The 14,266-nt window shown below is 45.7% G+C and overlaps 1 protein-coding gene across 1 annotated transcript; it reads right to left on the reverse strand.

The window, feature by feature from the left end:
• Positions 1–1,232: 1,232 nt before the first annotated feature.
• Positions 1,233–10,838, reverse strand: LOC105815045 (2'-5'-oligoadenylate synthase-like protein 2). Its single transcript, XM_012650170.1, has 6 exons — positions 10,440–10,838; positions 7,435–7,723; positions 5,916–6,091; positions 4,062–4,303; positions 3,442–3,583; positions 1,233–1,930 (listed from the first exon to the last, which is right to left on the reverse strand). The coding sequence occupies exons 1-6, from the start codon at positions 10,635–10,637 to the stop codon at positions 1,457–1,459; spliced, it is 1,521 nt and encodes a 506-aa protein (XP_012505624.1). The 5' UTR covers positions 10,638–10,838; the 3' UTR covers positions 1,233–1,456.
• Positions 10,839–14,266: the final 3,428 nt, after the last annotated feature.

Consider the following 14,266-nt stretch of genomic DNA (forward strand, 5'->3'; position numbering starts at 1 on the left):
AATGTACAAGTCATTGAAACCATCTGTGTCTCAGTTTCCCCACCTGTAAAATAGGGGAGATTATAGTTCCCACATACTAACGCTGCTATGACACTCTGATGACGCGATCTCCATCTCAGAATCTGCTTCCCTGGGAACCCAACCTGAGACATCTGGATGTATGGCAGGGTAAGATTTTTGCATTTGCATATACCCCTGTAACCACCACCCAGATCAAGATACTAGAACATTTCTAGTCTCCCAGCAGGCTCCTTAAACCCTCTCCTGATCAACAACCCCCTAAAGGTAACAACTGGGAGACAGGTTTGAGGTCCCTCTTTCCCTCACATCCCACATTCCATCCACCATCAAGGCTTTTGGGCCTTGAATCCATCTACCTCTTCCCATCTCCACTCCCATCTCCAGCCCAAACCATCATCGTTTCTCCTGGGGTACTGCAATAGCCTTCTAAAGTGAGTGTCCACTCTTGTTGCCCTGCTCTGAAACCCATTCTACCAGTTCTTGGCTACCTTGGGTCTAACAATGTTTGGACAGAGGGGTGAAGGCATTGCCTATGAGCATGGGGACCAGGTCTACTCCAGCGTGGGGCTTGTGTAGGTGAGTGTGGGCATTTTCAGAGAATGAGACATAGGCTGGGAGGCACCCCAAACAACGTGGACTCTGAAACGGCATTGGACTGGGACCTTCATGAAGATAAGAGTGAAGAATTCAAAGCCATTCATTGGTTCATTCATTTATTCAGCAGGCAAGCACCAAGCTTTTGCACCAGGCAGGTGCCATTCTGGACCATGGGGACACAAGGAATAAGGCATAGTTTTTGTCAAGTCTCATGAGGCTGGGGGGGTAAATGATCCAACAAAGGAACACAGTGAGGGTCCCAGGTGCTTGCACAGAAGCCTGATGTGGGCGTAGGGAGAGAGTAGGGGCAGATGACTTGGTCAGCTGCGTGAGGCTTAGAGCAGTGGTTCTCAAACTTCAGTGTGCATCAGAATGAACTTGGGAGGCTTGTTAAGACATACACTTTTGGGTCCCACCACCCGAGAATCTCACTCAGGTTAAGTCTGGGAATGTTGCTGAGAATTTTCCGGTCTAAGAAGTTCCCAGGGAATGCTCACTCTGCTGGTCTGAGATCCATGCTTTGAGAATCAATGACTTAGGAGGTTGAGCATTGACAGATGAGAACGTGGAGGGAAGGGACGGAGGGATGAACAAGGGCTAGACGGTCAAAGATCCCGAATGCCAAGCACAGGAGCTTGAACTTTATTCTGTGGGCAATGGGGAGCCATCAGAGGACTTCAAGCAAGGGAGAGGGTATGTTCATATTTATGCTTCACAAAGAGCACAGTGTCTGGCTAGAGAGGGGCAGGGGCAGGGAACGGGACCGTAGGACCGTCATGGGCAACCTGACCACGGGCACCCAATACAGGTTGCCTGTCCTGGCATAGTCGCCATAATCTCAGCTTCTCTTAATGAGCGTGATGGTGTCACAGTCCTCGATCTGCAGGTCTTCCAGGCTGCGATGATTCCACAGTTTCCGACCCTTGAACTTCAGTATCTGATCCTCCACGTGAGGTCCTCCGGCTTCCTCAATCTTCTCTTTCAAGTCACGGATGGTGTCATCGGGGTGGATGGCGTAAGGCCTGCTCTGGCCGCTAGAGTCCTTCACGAAGACCTGGATCTCAGGAGGGATGGTCTCTAGCACCCGGATGCTCACTTTCGAGAAGATCCCATAATCCGCCAGGGTCCGCTGGCTGCTGAGAAGTTGTCGCTGCCCTCCTGGCTCCTGGAAAGACAGACGCTGCTGCCCGCTGAAGTCACACTTTCTCTTGATCTCTGTCTTCATCTTCCAGATGGGGCTGTAGGGGTTCACCGAGAGTGTCCAAGCCTCCTCCCCTGTCTGTTTCACTGTCACCAGGACGTCCCTTGCTCGCTGAAAGGGAGGGAGGAGCAGATAAGGTTATCTCTCTGGGTGGTCCTATCTGTCGTCCCCAAAGCCTCCCTTCTGGCTGCTGCTAATATGATGTATCGCCTACTGAGATACTTCTAAAACTAATATGTGAGATGACAGGCACAAACCAGGACTGTCCCAGGGAAAAGAGACTACTTGGTCATCCTGGGCTTATAGAATCATCAGGTCAAACTGTCCTCTGACTCACCCCAGCTGGAGTAACAACTGGCCACAGTTCTCCAAATCATACTCCTCCTATGTAGACCTATTCAGAGCCCTTGCCTGTCACCTGCTCATAACATTGTACTCACCCCATAGCTGCATCACAGTGCTGCTGGGAGGTCCAATGATCTAATGTATTTCAGGCTCGAGCATGTATGTTTAAGGATGTTCGTTGTAATGGCAAAAGTCTGAAAGCATCCTGGTTGTACGAACTAAAGTACTTTCCCTCTCATCGAATTATGACATACTGTTGAGAAGACTGATTGGATCTAGGGTGACTTTATGTTCCAGTTTGTCCAGGGAAGTCCTGGTGCGTGTCCCTTGTCCTGGCATAATTAACACCGCCCCATTTTATGCTTGGAAGCGTCCTGATTTGGACTTTATGTTATATATGGCTATGCTGATTAGGTCTACATGTGTGGATATGCAATTGTCTTTAAGATCACTTAATTTAGTGATTGAATAACCCATTGAATAATATTTGAGCGAATGAAGTACAAATGCAAAAAGCCCCCAGGGAGTATGTTCAGGCACAGGCACGTGCTTTTGTGTGTGCAGCATATCCGCAGGAGGGGACATAAGTGATTGACAAGTGGATGTCTGGGAGGGGGTCAAACTGAGTGACTTGGGGCCAGGATAGGAAGGACACTTACTTTAATTGTGTATCATTTTAAATAGTTTGATTTCCTTTTTTTTTTTTTTTGCCTTCCCAGGAGCCCCCTGGTCCACTGGACATTGCCAGCCAATGGGACATGGCTAGGGGGTGGGTCCCTCTGATGTCTTAGTTATCTGCCTTGCTTCAATTGCTCCAGGGTAGCCTTTGGGCCAGACTCTGAACTTTCCACGCAGGATATGAAATGCAGGATTGGTGACAAGATTCCTCCACGAGTAGCAGGTTGGGGAAATTAGATCTTTCAGGGAGTTCTCATAAGCAGAGTCCTGGTCCCTGTGTTCCCACTTAGTGCTCAGACCTTGGAACCGTGATCTGTGTGGGAAAATTCACGTATATGTGAGTACGTTCTTTACTATATCCTTCAAATGGCTGCAGAGCAGGGCAGAAATTGGCTGCCCATTTTACAGGTGAAAGAACCGAGGCCCAGACATTTACAGCAGAAGGGGAAGAACTTCACATCTGGTTGGCTGGGGTGTCTACATGGAAGGGTTCTGCATCCGGGGGCCTATAGATGCAGTAGCAAGAGTTGGGGGGATCCATGTGGGGTTAAAAGGAGGTCAGTGCTGAGTCAGTACTATGGGGTGGGAGGGGCTCATACCTGTACGTCCCAGCCCTGGCGGGGGTCCACAGTCCTGCAGCAAGCTTGCTGCAGGCAGTAAGCAGCCTCTTGGGCCACCAGGTCCCATCTTTTTCGCCTCCCCAGGTTGTTGGTGGGGTCAGCTGGGTCCAGGATAATGGGCCTGAAGAGAGAAGGGGAGTGGATCTCTGTCACGCTCGGGACTCTGATCTCTGCCACTCAAGCCTACGGGATTGTGCATGTCTCTGGGTAGGGAGGCATCCCTGCAAGATGGAGCGCTTGTTCCTGATCAGAGATGTAACCTAAGCAGGCCCAATCAGAGTGAATTGCAGAGATTTTACTTGGAATGCTCCCTTTTGTACTGGAAAGGATGTGTCCCGATGAGAAGCCTAGAACTGATGCAGCCATAAGGGAATTAGCCCAAATTCAATGGTAAAACCCTGAGTAGCACAGAGCTAAGCAATGCACAGAATGGGACCCTGATGATACAGCAGACATCTGGATCACGCCATACCTGAAGCTGTTTTTATCCTTGGACTTCTTTAGTTACAAAAGCCAATCAATCCCCTTAATATTTTATGCTATTTGAGTTGGGTTTTTCTATTCCTTAAAGCTGAAAATAATGCAACCAACACACTCACCTGCATTCTTTCAACTGTTGTCTGATAAAGTTTCTGACAACATCATTTTGGAAATTATAGTACTTGGTCCAGTATACGCAGATGTCTTTGTAATCTCTGAGCAGTTCCATCACAGCCACAAGCCCTTCATCCATTTCGAAGTTCTCACTTTTGTCTGTACCCATTTCCCAGGCATAGATGGTCAGTAGCTCCAGTGCATATTTGGGAGGTAATGCCATGCCTCGATATTTACGTTTCAAGTACTGGAGAAAGGGGGTGGGGGGTGAGGGGAGAGAGAAAGAGAGAGAGAGGGAAAGAGAAACTGAGATTGATTCCTGATGCCCTGGGAATTTCCAGTTCACTTCGTTGCATTATGTAGCACAAGCCATGAATGGCTTGGGGTCTAGATGGACTTACGTCCTAAGGCCATCAGGATTTCCAAAAAGAGGAAACTGGGGTGTCTTATGAACCTTCTGAGCATCATCAGTCTGTGCCATTCAGTGGGAATGGAGGAGGCAATAAAATATAGTAAATCTAGGAAATAACTGAAGAAAACTAAAACATATATGCACACTGAAAATGTAAAACAAAATCAGAACAAATTGAAAGATAAAGGAGAAAGAGTAATAATGTGTAATGTTCACTTCCTCCCAAATTAATTGAGAAATTTATTGCAATCTCAATTGGAATCCCAGAGATGTTTCTTTTCTTTTTTTTTTTTTTGAGACAGAGTCTCACTGTGTTGCCCGGGCTAGAGTGCCGTGGCGTGGTCTTAGCTCACAGCAACCTCAAAATCCTGGGCTCAAGCGATCCTCCTGCCTCAGCCTCCTGAGTAGCTGGCGTGTGCCACCATGCCCGGCTAATTTTTTCTATATATTTTTAGTTGTCCAATTAATTTCTTTCTATTTTTATTAGAGACGGGGTCTCGCTCTTGCTCAGCTGGTTTCGAACTCCTGAGCTCAAACAATCCACCTGCCTTGGCCTCCCAGAGAGCTAGGATTACAGGCGTGAGCCACCGCACCTGGCCGGTGCCCGGCTAATTTTTAAAAAATTTTTTGTAGAGATGGGGTCTCCCTGTGTTGTCCAGGCTGATCTTGAACTCCTGGCCACAAGCAATCCTCTTGCCTCAGCCTTCCAAAGTGCTGGACTTACAGGCATGAGCCACCACAACTGGCTTTGAATTTTTTTTTTTAATAATGAGTCCATTGTAATATTCAGATAATCGGAAGAAACAATTTATTATTATTATGAAAAATATGTCGTGTTGTTGGTTAAGAGTGCAAGTTGTGAAGTCAGACACTTTTGTGCTCAAATCTCAGCTCCGCTTTAGCTTTTGAGTCTCAGTTTTCCTATCTCAGAAATGGGGATAATGAATAATACGTGCAGTAGTAGAGTTGTTGGAAAGACTGGATGAGAAAAAATATTCACAAGTGCTTAGCATAGATCATAGAACATAATTAACACTCAATAAATGGTAGCTGTATTACTATTACTGCTGTTTGTATTATCCTCTGAAATGCCTGAGGCCTGAAGCCTACTGAAAATTATGTTTCTGCTCATCCGGAACCATTTCATTGCCCTCGAGGAAAGTGTCATTGGAGCCAGGAGGCTCTAAGCAGGACACTGCGCTTTGGAAAATACAGCAGTGACAACGCCACCACCAACAATAATGGCCGTCCCTAATATTGGCTGGTGTCCTATAGTTTACAAATATCTTGCAATGATGTTTTTTCACCTACGCTACATAACCTGCCTCCTATCCTTAGACAACCAGGTTGTTTCCATTTTTTTCCTCTTAAAATAAAATGATGGGATGCACACACTCCCCCCTGTCCCGTGTCCCTGTACCTCCTAGCCCAGCGCCCACACTCTCACCTGCTGGTACCAGTGCTTTACCAGCTGCAGGAGGCTCTTCAGTTTGGCAGGACAGCTTTTCACAAAGTGCCTCTGCAGCTCGGTGAAGCTTGACGAGAACTCCCCAGGGCGGCCGGCGCTGGTGATTAAATTTTCATAGATTTCCTGTGCTGGTTTAGAGTCTGGGCAAAAGGGTCCTGGGAGGAGAAAAATACCTGGTTAGGAAGATTTACCATTTGAGGTGGGAAGATGGGAAAAGAACTGCTGAGCATAGAATATGCATAAATTATCCCATGCAATCCTCACTGTAGCACTGTTTCCCCCATTTTACAGCTAAATAAGTGGAGGCCTAGATGGTTTGGTAGTACGCTCAAAACTCACGTCGATTTTTAAAAACTCAAATTGACCAAAGACTTGCCATGTGTCAGGCACTGGGCTAAGTTCATGGAATCAGAACAGCTCCATGAAGTAGGTACGCTTAAGTGGAACCACGGGAAATTGCCGTTTTTGTGGGTCAAATATTGTCAGTTTCCCATGGGTCACTCAAATTTAATATTATTGTCCCATCCAACAAGTTGGTATGCTCAGTCTTGGAGGGGTTAAATAGTTTGCCCAAGGTTGTGCAACTAGTAAGTCTTAGAGCACACATTTGAAGTCATTAAGGGCCTCTTCCGCTTTTGTTTAGAGACAGGGTCTCACTATGTTGCCCAGGCTGGAGTGCAGTAGCTATTCACAGGCATGGTCATTGCACACTACACCCTTTTTTTTTTTTTTGAGACAGAGTCTCACTCTTTTGCCCGGGCTAGAGTGAGTGCCGTGGCGTCAGCCTAGCTCACAGCAACCTCAAACTCCTGGGCTCAAGCGATCGTCCTGCCTCAGCCTCCCGAGTAGCTGGGACTACAGGCATGCGCCACCATGCCCGGCTAATTTTATATATTTTTAGTTGTCTAATTAATTTCTTTCTATTTTTAGTAGAGACAGGGTCTCGCTCTTGCTCAGGCTGGTCTCGAACTCCTGAGCTCAAACAATCCGCCCGCCTCAGCCTCCCAGAGTGCTAGGATTACAGGCGTGAGCCACCGCGCCCGGCCCACACTACACCCTTAACTCCTGGAATCAAGTGATCCCCTTGCTTCAACCTCCCAAGTAGCTGGAACATGGGACGGACGGGTGCACGCCGCCGTGCCTGGCAAGAACCCTGCCTTAAAGATGATTCCAATCCAGCTCTGTCTGACTCCAAAGACCTTGAAGAACTTGTTTGACCTGCTGTTTCCCAGAGGTTCAAAGAAGAATCGTCTTCTTGGGTTGGGTGAGAATCTGTGATTTGGGAGAAGTCCCTTTTCCTCGGGTCACAATGGGACATGGCAACACATGCATTTATGGGGGACTTAATCTTCAGGGTACTGCTGTAGTCCCCTCTCCCTGTAAAAGAGCTATCCCCACTCTCTCCTCACTGGTTTTCATTTCCCCAAACCTCCTTGGAGGCCAGGTTGGTGAAGGGGTCCCACTGGTTTCTCTAGACCCGCCCCATGGCTGTCTTTACCCAGAGCATCGAAAGCCGGGAGCAAGTCCACCCTGACGACTCCGCTGTTCTTCCTGGACTGGACTTGGATGGACAGGGAGCGAGGGGCGCTGGTCCCCACTCTGTGTGGGGTCACAGTGATTTTGTAGGCCAGGCTTCTGCTACAGTGAACCAGTTTCTCCTCCATGAAGCTGATGATGATTCCTCGGAGCTGTGCCTGGTCTTGGAAGCTGGAGAAGCAGCTCAGAAACAGAACCAGGTCCACGTCGGAGCTGTAGTTCAGTGTCGTCCCCTTCCCTGTGGAGCCACCCTGTGGAGGACAACAATGTTGAGCTTCCCCGCCGCTGAGATCCGATGCTTTGAGGTTGAGATTGAAGCCGGAGCACCCATGTTAGGCTGTTTACATAGGTCCCAAAGGAGCCCTTGGTCTCCGCCATACATTGGTAGACTTTGCTATGGCTTTTACTACATCTTTTCGTTGATTAGAAAAATTAAATACCTGGTAAGCAAGTCAAAGGATACAAATGAAATGTAAAGCTCCATTTCTCCCCAGGCCTCAAACCCCTTCTCCAGAAGCAACCACAGTTACCAGCTTCTTATGTAGTGTTCTATTAATATAAACGTTCTACGCCAAGACACGCACTATCCAATATGGTGGCCAAGAACCCCATGTGGCTATTTAAATTTAAACTAATTCAAGAATTTGTGAAGAAGACCCCAAAGGCCATCACAGCCACAACAAAAATAAATAAATGAGACCTGATCAATATGATACATTGTTGCTAATCATAGTCACCGCCCTGTCCAATAGAACAGGAGAACTCGTTCCTCCTAACTGTAGCTTTGTACCTGTTGACCAGTCTCTCCCTAACCTCCCTCTTTCATGTTGTGTTTTAATATTTTGTTCTACCATAATCTTCTTACATGTTACTCAACTTTGGCTTCAGTCCCCAATCTGCCTGCCATTACTTACTTTTCCAAAGTCCTGAAGGACTTGCTTTGTGATATCTGTCTAGAGTTTTACTTGTAATTTGTGAGAGAGGTAATTTGTAACGGTTTACACAATTTTAGCAGGCACCAGAGGTTTACCATCTCTTTTGAAATCAATATACCTATAAATACACATGAAAGAAAATGATTTTTTGGTGATTTATAAACGTTTAACATGTAATAACAGTGCACTACAATGTGAATAGTATTTATCTATGAGTAGTAAGGTCATTCGTTTTGTATTTTTTGTATTTTCCTATATTTTTGTGACTCAATGTATTACTTGTATAATTAAAAAAAATCATGGAGCAATATTGACTTCAGTCTCCTATGGATCCTTAATTTAGACGTTGCATTCTTTGATCAGAAGACACAGAATAGTAGAAAAGAAAGAATATAGGTGTCAGATGGAATTGGTGATTAAGTCCTGGAAGAGATGTTGTTGCACAAGTTACTACTGGTCCTAGAAGACTCTCCAGCCCATTAATGGTCAGACAACAAATGGAATCCGCATAATTAACTCTAGAAAAATACAGTACTCTCCTCTTAATATGGATAGATGAAACCAGGAAAACTAGATGCAATTAAGAAAACGGACTGCTTAAAAGGGTTGACAAAGGCAGAGAAAAAGCAAATATTGAATTATGTACAATGTGCGATGCACTCCCTTCCTCCTATCAGAGAAGCAAACTGTAATGCAGGTGTGACCTTATTGCTTGTTTACTAATGTTTATGCAAATAGGGTCTTTAGCTGCATAGCAACATTGTTCTAGGTATTTTCTGTGCTGCTCACAACAGGTGGAGATAGTTATTCTAGGGGTGTTTCAATTTCTGGAAATAGAGATCATGGAGAGCAAGGGGAAACGTAAAATATATTTTTTTTCTTATACAGATGAACAGTCTCTCCAGGTGACGCATACACCTGTAAAGGTGGGAATAGGAACTTCAAGATATGGGCATTTGGAGTCACATAAATGACACACCTCCCATGGAGACAGCACATTTGAATCTGTAGAAGAGTTTTATTTAGAACATGTGTTAAAATACTTGAACACCTTCAGACCCATCCTTAAGAGGATATACATCCCATTTCTGGTTCTGATGGGAAGTTCCTTTTGGTTTTTGTTGCAGATTCTGAAAGGAAAGAGGCTGACATAGCTCTAGAGCAGAGGTTCCCTACAGCAAGCTCGCGAGTATGAAAGAATCACAGCCCAGAAGTGCAAAGTTGTATCTTTTTAAGCAACTGCAGGAGCCTGGATGTCTTGAATTTCTGTTTTGAAGCTCATAGTGTGGTTGGTGGTAATGCCCCTGAATATTTGGGTTCAACCCTTTATTTAAGAATCCCTTAAGGCTACATATCCTTCCTTTTCAGTCTTATTCTTGGCAGCCATTCCCACTCCCAGGTAAAGCCTGATTTCCTTAATGTTAGATGTCTTTCTTCCTAGCAAAATGAACAAAATCCTAGGCTTACGGTGAAGACGCTTTTGATTTAGGGTGATATACTAAAAGTTGAATTACAATTTAGTGCTTTCCCAGGACAAACCATGCTATAAACAGGTGTTGAATTACATGGTCAGCCTCTAAAAACCCTTTGAACCCACAAAGTACCTTCTGGTGTTACCGAATTGCTAGATGGTTTCTAACATAACCAGTCAGTGCCATTTTAAAAGAAAAATATAGGAGATCATCTTTATGACTTTGGGTGTAAAGTGGGGTTTCTCAAACAAGAAACAAAAAGCATAAATTTTATAGAAACCTGCTGTCCATATCCCACATGACTCCCTGGCTCTCAGAGAGCTGGAACCCAAGACATAATGATAATAATAATGATAATCCTCATTACCCTTTGGATTTGTAGACTAATTTACTGCTGAAGAGTACTTTTCCATGTTTTATCCCTCTTATTGCTCATAACAGACCAGTTTCAAAGAAGAGGAGACTGGTGCTCGGAGAGATGAAGGGACCCTTCCCCCAAAGCCCCACAGTCCCACAGGGGCAGAGCTGGGATTTGAACCCCTGGCATCCCGAGTGCTCACCTTGACCACCTTCAGCACCCTGACTTCTTGGTCCAGGATCAGCTCATCGTGGAAGCACTGATCCCTCAAGAACTGCTCGATTCTCTGCCCGGCATCCTTCACTTCGTCCTTCCAGTCCCCCTGGGGCTGCAGGCTGTGCTTCACGAAAGCGTCCAGCCTGTCCCCGGGGGTGTCATACAGGTCCTCGGCAGCGAACATCCCTGCAGGACCGGGAAGAATCCTCTCTGCTTCTGCCCAGCCCCGTGGAAGGGGCACCTTCCAGCCTTTCTCCAGCGGGCTACAGGACTGCAGAGGGGGAAGGGGGCAGTGTGGGGCAGAGAGGGACTTATATTCTTCTTGGGGTGCAGAGAGGGCTGGGGTGGGGACCTCCAAGCAGCAGCTGGATCCTCGCTCTCTGGGCTGCCTTGAGCTCAGAAGCCAGCTCTCCTACTACGGGGAAACCGAAACTGAAACTGAGCTTTTGTTTTGTTTAAACTGGAAACTGAACATTGCCCAATTTAGACGAATTTTCTCTCTGTGTAAGGCTGCCAGGAAAGACGGCTGGGAGATGGAGCCAAGCGCCTCCCTGGGGCCTCCCCGTGGGTTCTCAGCCTGGGAGTTCCCCAGAGTGTCCTGGAGCTGGCCTTGTCCGGTCCCCATTTCCTGCGGCAGGTGCCCTTGGGGTCAGGAGGTGCCCTTAGGGTGGAAAGGCTGGTAGGTGCTCACGGCGTGGGTGGAGAAAGATTTCTCATGCAGGGATTAAGATATAAAAGTAAAAAAGTTTATTTTATCCTTCTTAGAGGAAAAAGAGAGAGAGGGGGAAGGGGGGGAGAGGGGGAGAGAGAGAGAGAGCTTGAGAACTCCAGCAGGGTGCCTGTTAGTGAGAACTCACGGGATTGATCTTTAAGTGTTCCTGGGGAAATTGTGGAATTAGGTATTTTCCTGGTATTTTTGCAAGGCCGCCTCTTTCACTGACTGTCTGGGGTAAGGGGGTGGGGGGCTTGGGCTGAGCCTGAGGGGTCCTGGGGTCCAGGATTGACTCTATTTTCTAAGAGCAAAGACGAGCACACTCGTTTATTGTGGTTTCCCTTCCTTCCTTCCTCCCTCCCTCCCTTCCTCTCTTCCTCCTTTCCTTCCTTCCTTCCTTCCCTCCCTCCCTCCCTCCCTCTCTCCTTCCCTCCTTCCCTGTCTCTCTCATCCCCTTATCTTCTAATATTGGTTGATCTGTTGCCTATGTCTAGGTGAGCCTCCTCTTCCCTCCAATAAACCATCAGAGAAAGGGAGTCTTTAAAAAAAAATTGTCTTCAGATGGGGTTGTTCTCTCAAGTACTGCATTTTAAAGAGCAAAGGACAGTTTGGGGGAAGACACATTGGCCTTAAAAGATCTCAGTGCAAATTTTGGAGGTTTAAAGAGGCAATCCTATGGAATCAGCAAAACGAGTACTAGGGAAATTGAATTCGGATTTAGTAATGATTCCTGGGAACACGATGTTACATTTGCACATCTGGATGGTGTTGGACACAAGCGTTCCACCAGCCATTCTGAAAAGGAATCCCACACTGACATTGTGAGGGTCATAAACAGACACCTATAGCATGCGTTTTTTTTCCTGAGTATTTTCCAATTGCAGTTGGTTGAATCTGAGGGTGTGGAAGCCACGGATATGGAAGTCTGACTGTAATCACTTTTTAATTCAGATGGTACATACTAAACACGCTGTTCTGCGTGAGTCTTTGTTTTACTTAGCAAAGTATCTTGGTGTTTGCCACATTATCAATACATAGATGTCTGTTGCATTCTTTTCGATATCTTCTTAGTATACCGTTTCCTATATGCATCGATTATTTCACCAGGATTCCATTATTAGACTGAAGCATTGTATTGATGGACTGATGGACATATTTCATAGAACCAAACACACACACGCGCACACACACACATACACACAATAGTGCATGTAAAACTGGTGAAATCTGAACAGTGCCGAAGGATTGTATCACCGCCAGTTTCCCAGCTGTGATACATTATGCTATACTTATTTAAATGCTACCATTGAGGGAACCTGAAGGAAGCGTATATAGAAATAACTCTACTGTTTCTTACAATTGCATGTAAATCTGCAATGATCTCCAAATAAAAGGTTTTGAAAAAAATTAAGCTGCCAAGAGTGGAGAGAGGGCTTACCAACTGCCCTCTTTTTCCCTTGACAATTGGCCAGGGCTGATTTAACCCTTTGAGACAGCTGTGGAGACTAAGATCAAAGAAGCCTGCCTGGGAGGGAGAAATAAGTGGGGAAGGGGAGAGGAGGAGGAAGAAGCCCCCAGCCCAGATCCGCAGGGCCAAGGACTCCTCCTGCCCCTCCCAGCTCCATCTCTCCGTCTCCGGGCACCGCCTCCTTTCCTCCCTGAAGACCCTGAACAGGACATAGCTGCCCGGGTCCTCCGCCTGCCCCTGGGCGCCACCAGTGCCCTCACCTGCAGTGACTTCAGCCTCTGTGCATTTCCATGTCATGCCAGGACCGTGACTTCTCTAGATCCACCCCCACTGTCATTCCCCGAGGGAAGCTGCCACACCTTCGACATCTCCACCCATGCCTAAGCATCTTCCTCACGTGGGGTCTGTGCCCCTGCAACGAAGCTGCGCAGTAAGCCCAGAGGTCTTTTGAAAACTCAGATTGGGTCTTGGCATCCCTTGCTTACAATGCTCTATCGACTCTCATTGGCCTACAAAGCCTTGTGCAGACATCTAAATGGTCAAAAGTAGCTTCAAAAATTTATGATTATTCTTAGAATTCTTAACATTTTTCGTTATTGAAAATGTTCTTAGAATTCTTAACATTTTTCGTTATTGAAAATGTTATTTCTCCAAAGAAAGTTTCTAATTGATCGTTGGTGATAAAAACCATGCAACCATGATATGATGTACTAATTCTAATTTCAGCCGCCTTGTCAAACATATATTACCTCTAGCAATTTATTCTTAGATTCATTTGTTTTTGTGACTTGGGTACTAATAATAACAACAATGATAATCTTATTCTTTTCTCTCTTTTTTTTATTTCAGAATATTATGGGGGTGCAATTGTTTGGGTTACATGTATTGCTTTTGTACAGTTTGAGTCAATGTTATCAGTGTGCCCATCACCCAGATAGTGTGCATTCTTTTCCTTCTGATCTTTATACACACACACACACACACACACACACATTTTTCTTTCTTACTGCCTATAACTTGCAGTTCACTGCTGTAGAGTTGGCAGTGTGCACCCTGGTGGGAATGTGACGTGGTACAGTCACTTTAGAAAAGAGTCCTTCAGTTTCTCAAAAAGCTAACCATAAACTTTCCTTTCAACAGTTTGTTTTCTTACACATACCAGAAGAATATGTGTGACTGGGCGTGAATTTATCAGCCAGAACACACAGTTCATTCTACATTTTGAAAGTTATCTAAAATTTTGCATCCAGAAACACTTTAATTATATGTACTCACCCAGACTGTTCACTCTTCAGAAAATGCACCAGTGAAAATATAGTGACGTTTTTCCCCAAAATTACTCAGTGGATGGCCAGCCGTGTACATACACATCGACAAAGAAATTCCTTTGCGAATTCACAGAGCCTGACATAAGACTAAGTGCACAGTGGTATATGTATATATGATGCAAATGTACTTTGGTAAGTATATTCTTCATTATGACTGTTTATAACTAAATATCTGTTAATGCTGTCTTTTATCTAATCCTGAAAAAAAGTTTATTTGTTGGTTCTGGAAATACTTGGTGACTCAGGACTGGTAGAAATGTCTGGGGATGGTGTTTCAAATCAAGAATGGAAACTCTGGCCGGGCG

The sequence above is a fragment of the Propithecus coquereli genome, unplaced genomic scaffold (assembly GCF_000956105.1).
Source record: "Propithecus coquereli isolate 6110/MARCELLA unplaced genomic scaffold, Pcoq_1.0 Scaffold314, whole genome shotgun sequence".
Taxonomy (NCBI): domain Eukaryota; kingdom Metazoa; phylum Chordata; class Mammalia; order Primates; family Indriidae; genus Propithecus; species Propithecus coquereli.

Bases quoted from the DNA above. Each gene is read 5' to 3' on its own strand.
- LOC105815045 (XM_012650170.1), bottom strand. From the start codon at position 10,637: ATGTTCGCTGCCGAGGACCTGTATGACACCCCCGGGGACAGGCTGGAC. The intron at 7,724-10,439 runs GTGAGCACTCGG...TGTCCTCCACAG, and splicing joins GGGTGCTGAAGGTGGTCAAG to GGTGGCTCCACAGGGAAGGG. The intron at 1,931-3,441 runs GTATGAGCCCCT...CCTCCCTTTCAG, and splicing joins GCCAGGGCTGGGACGTACAG to CGAGCAAGGGACGTCCTGGT.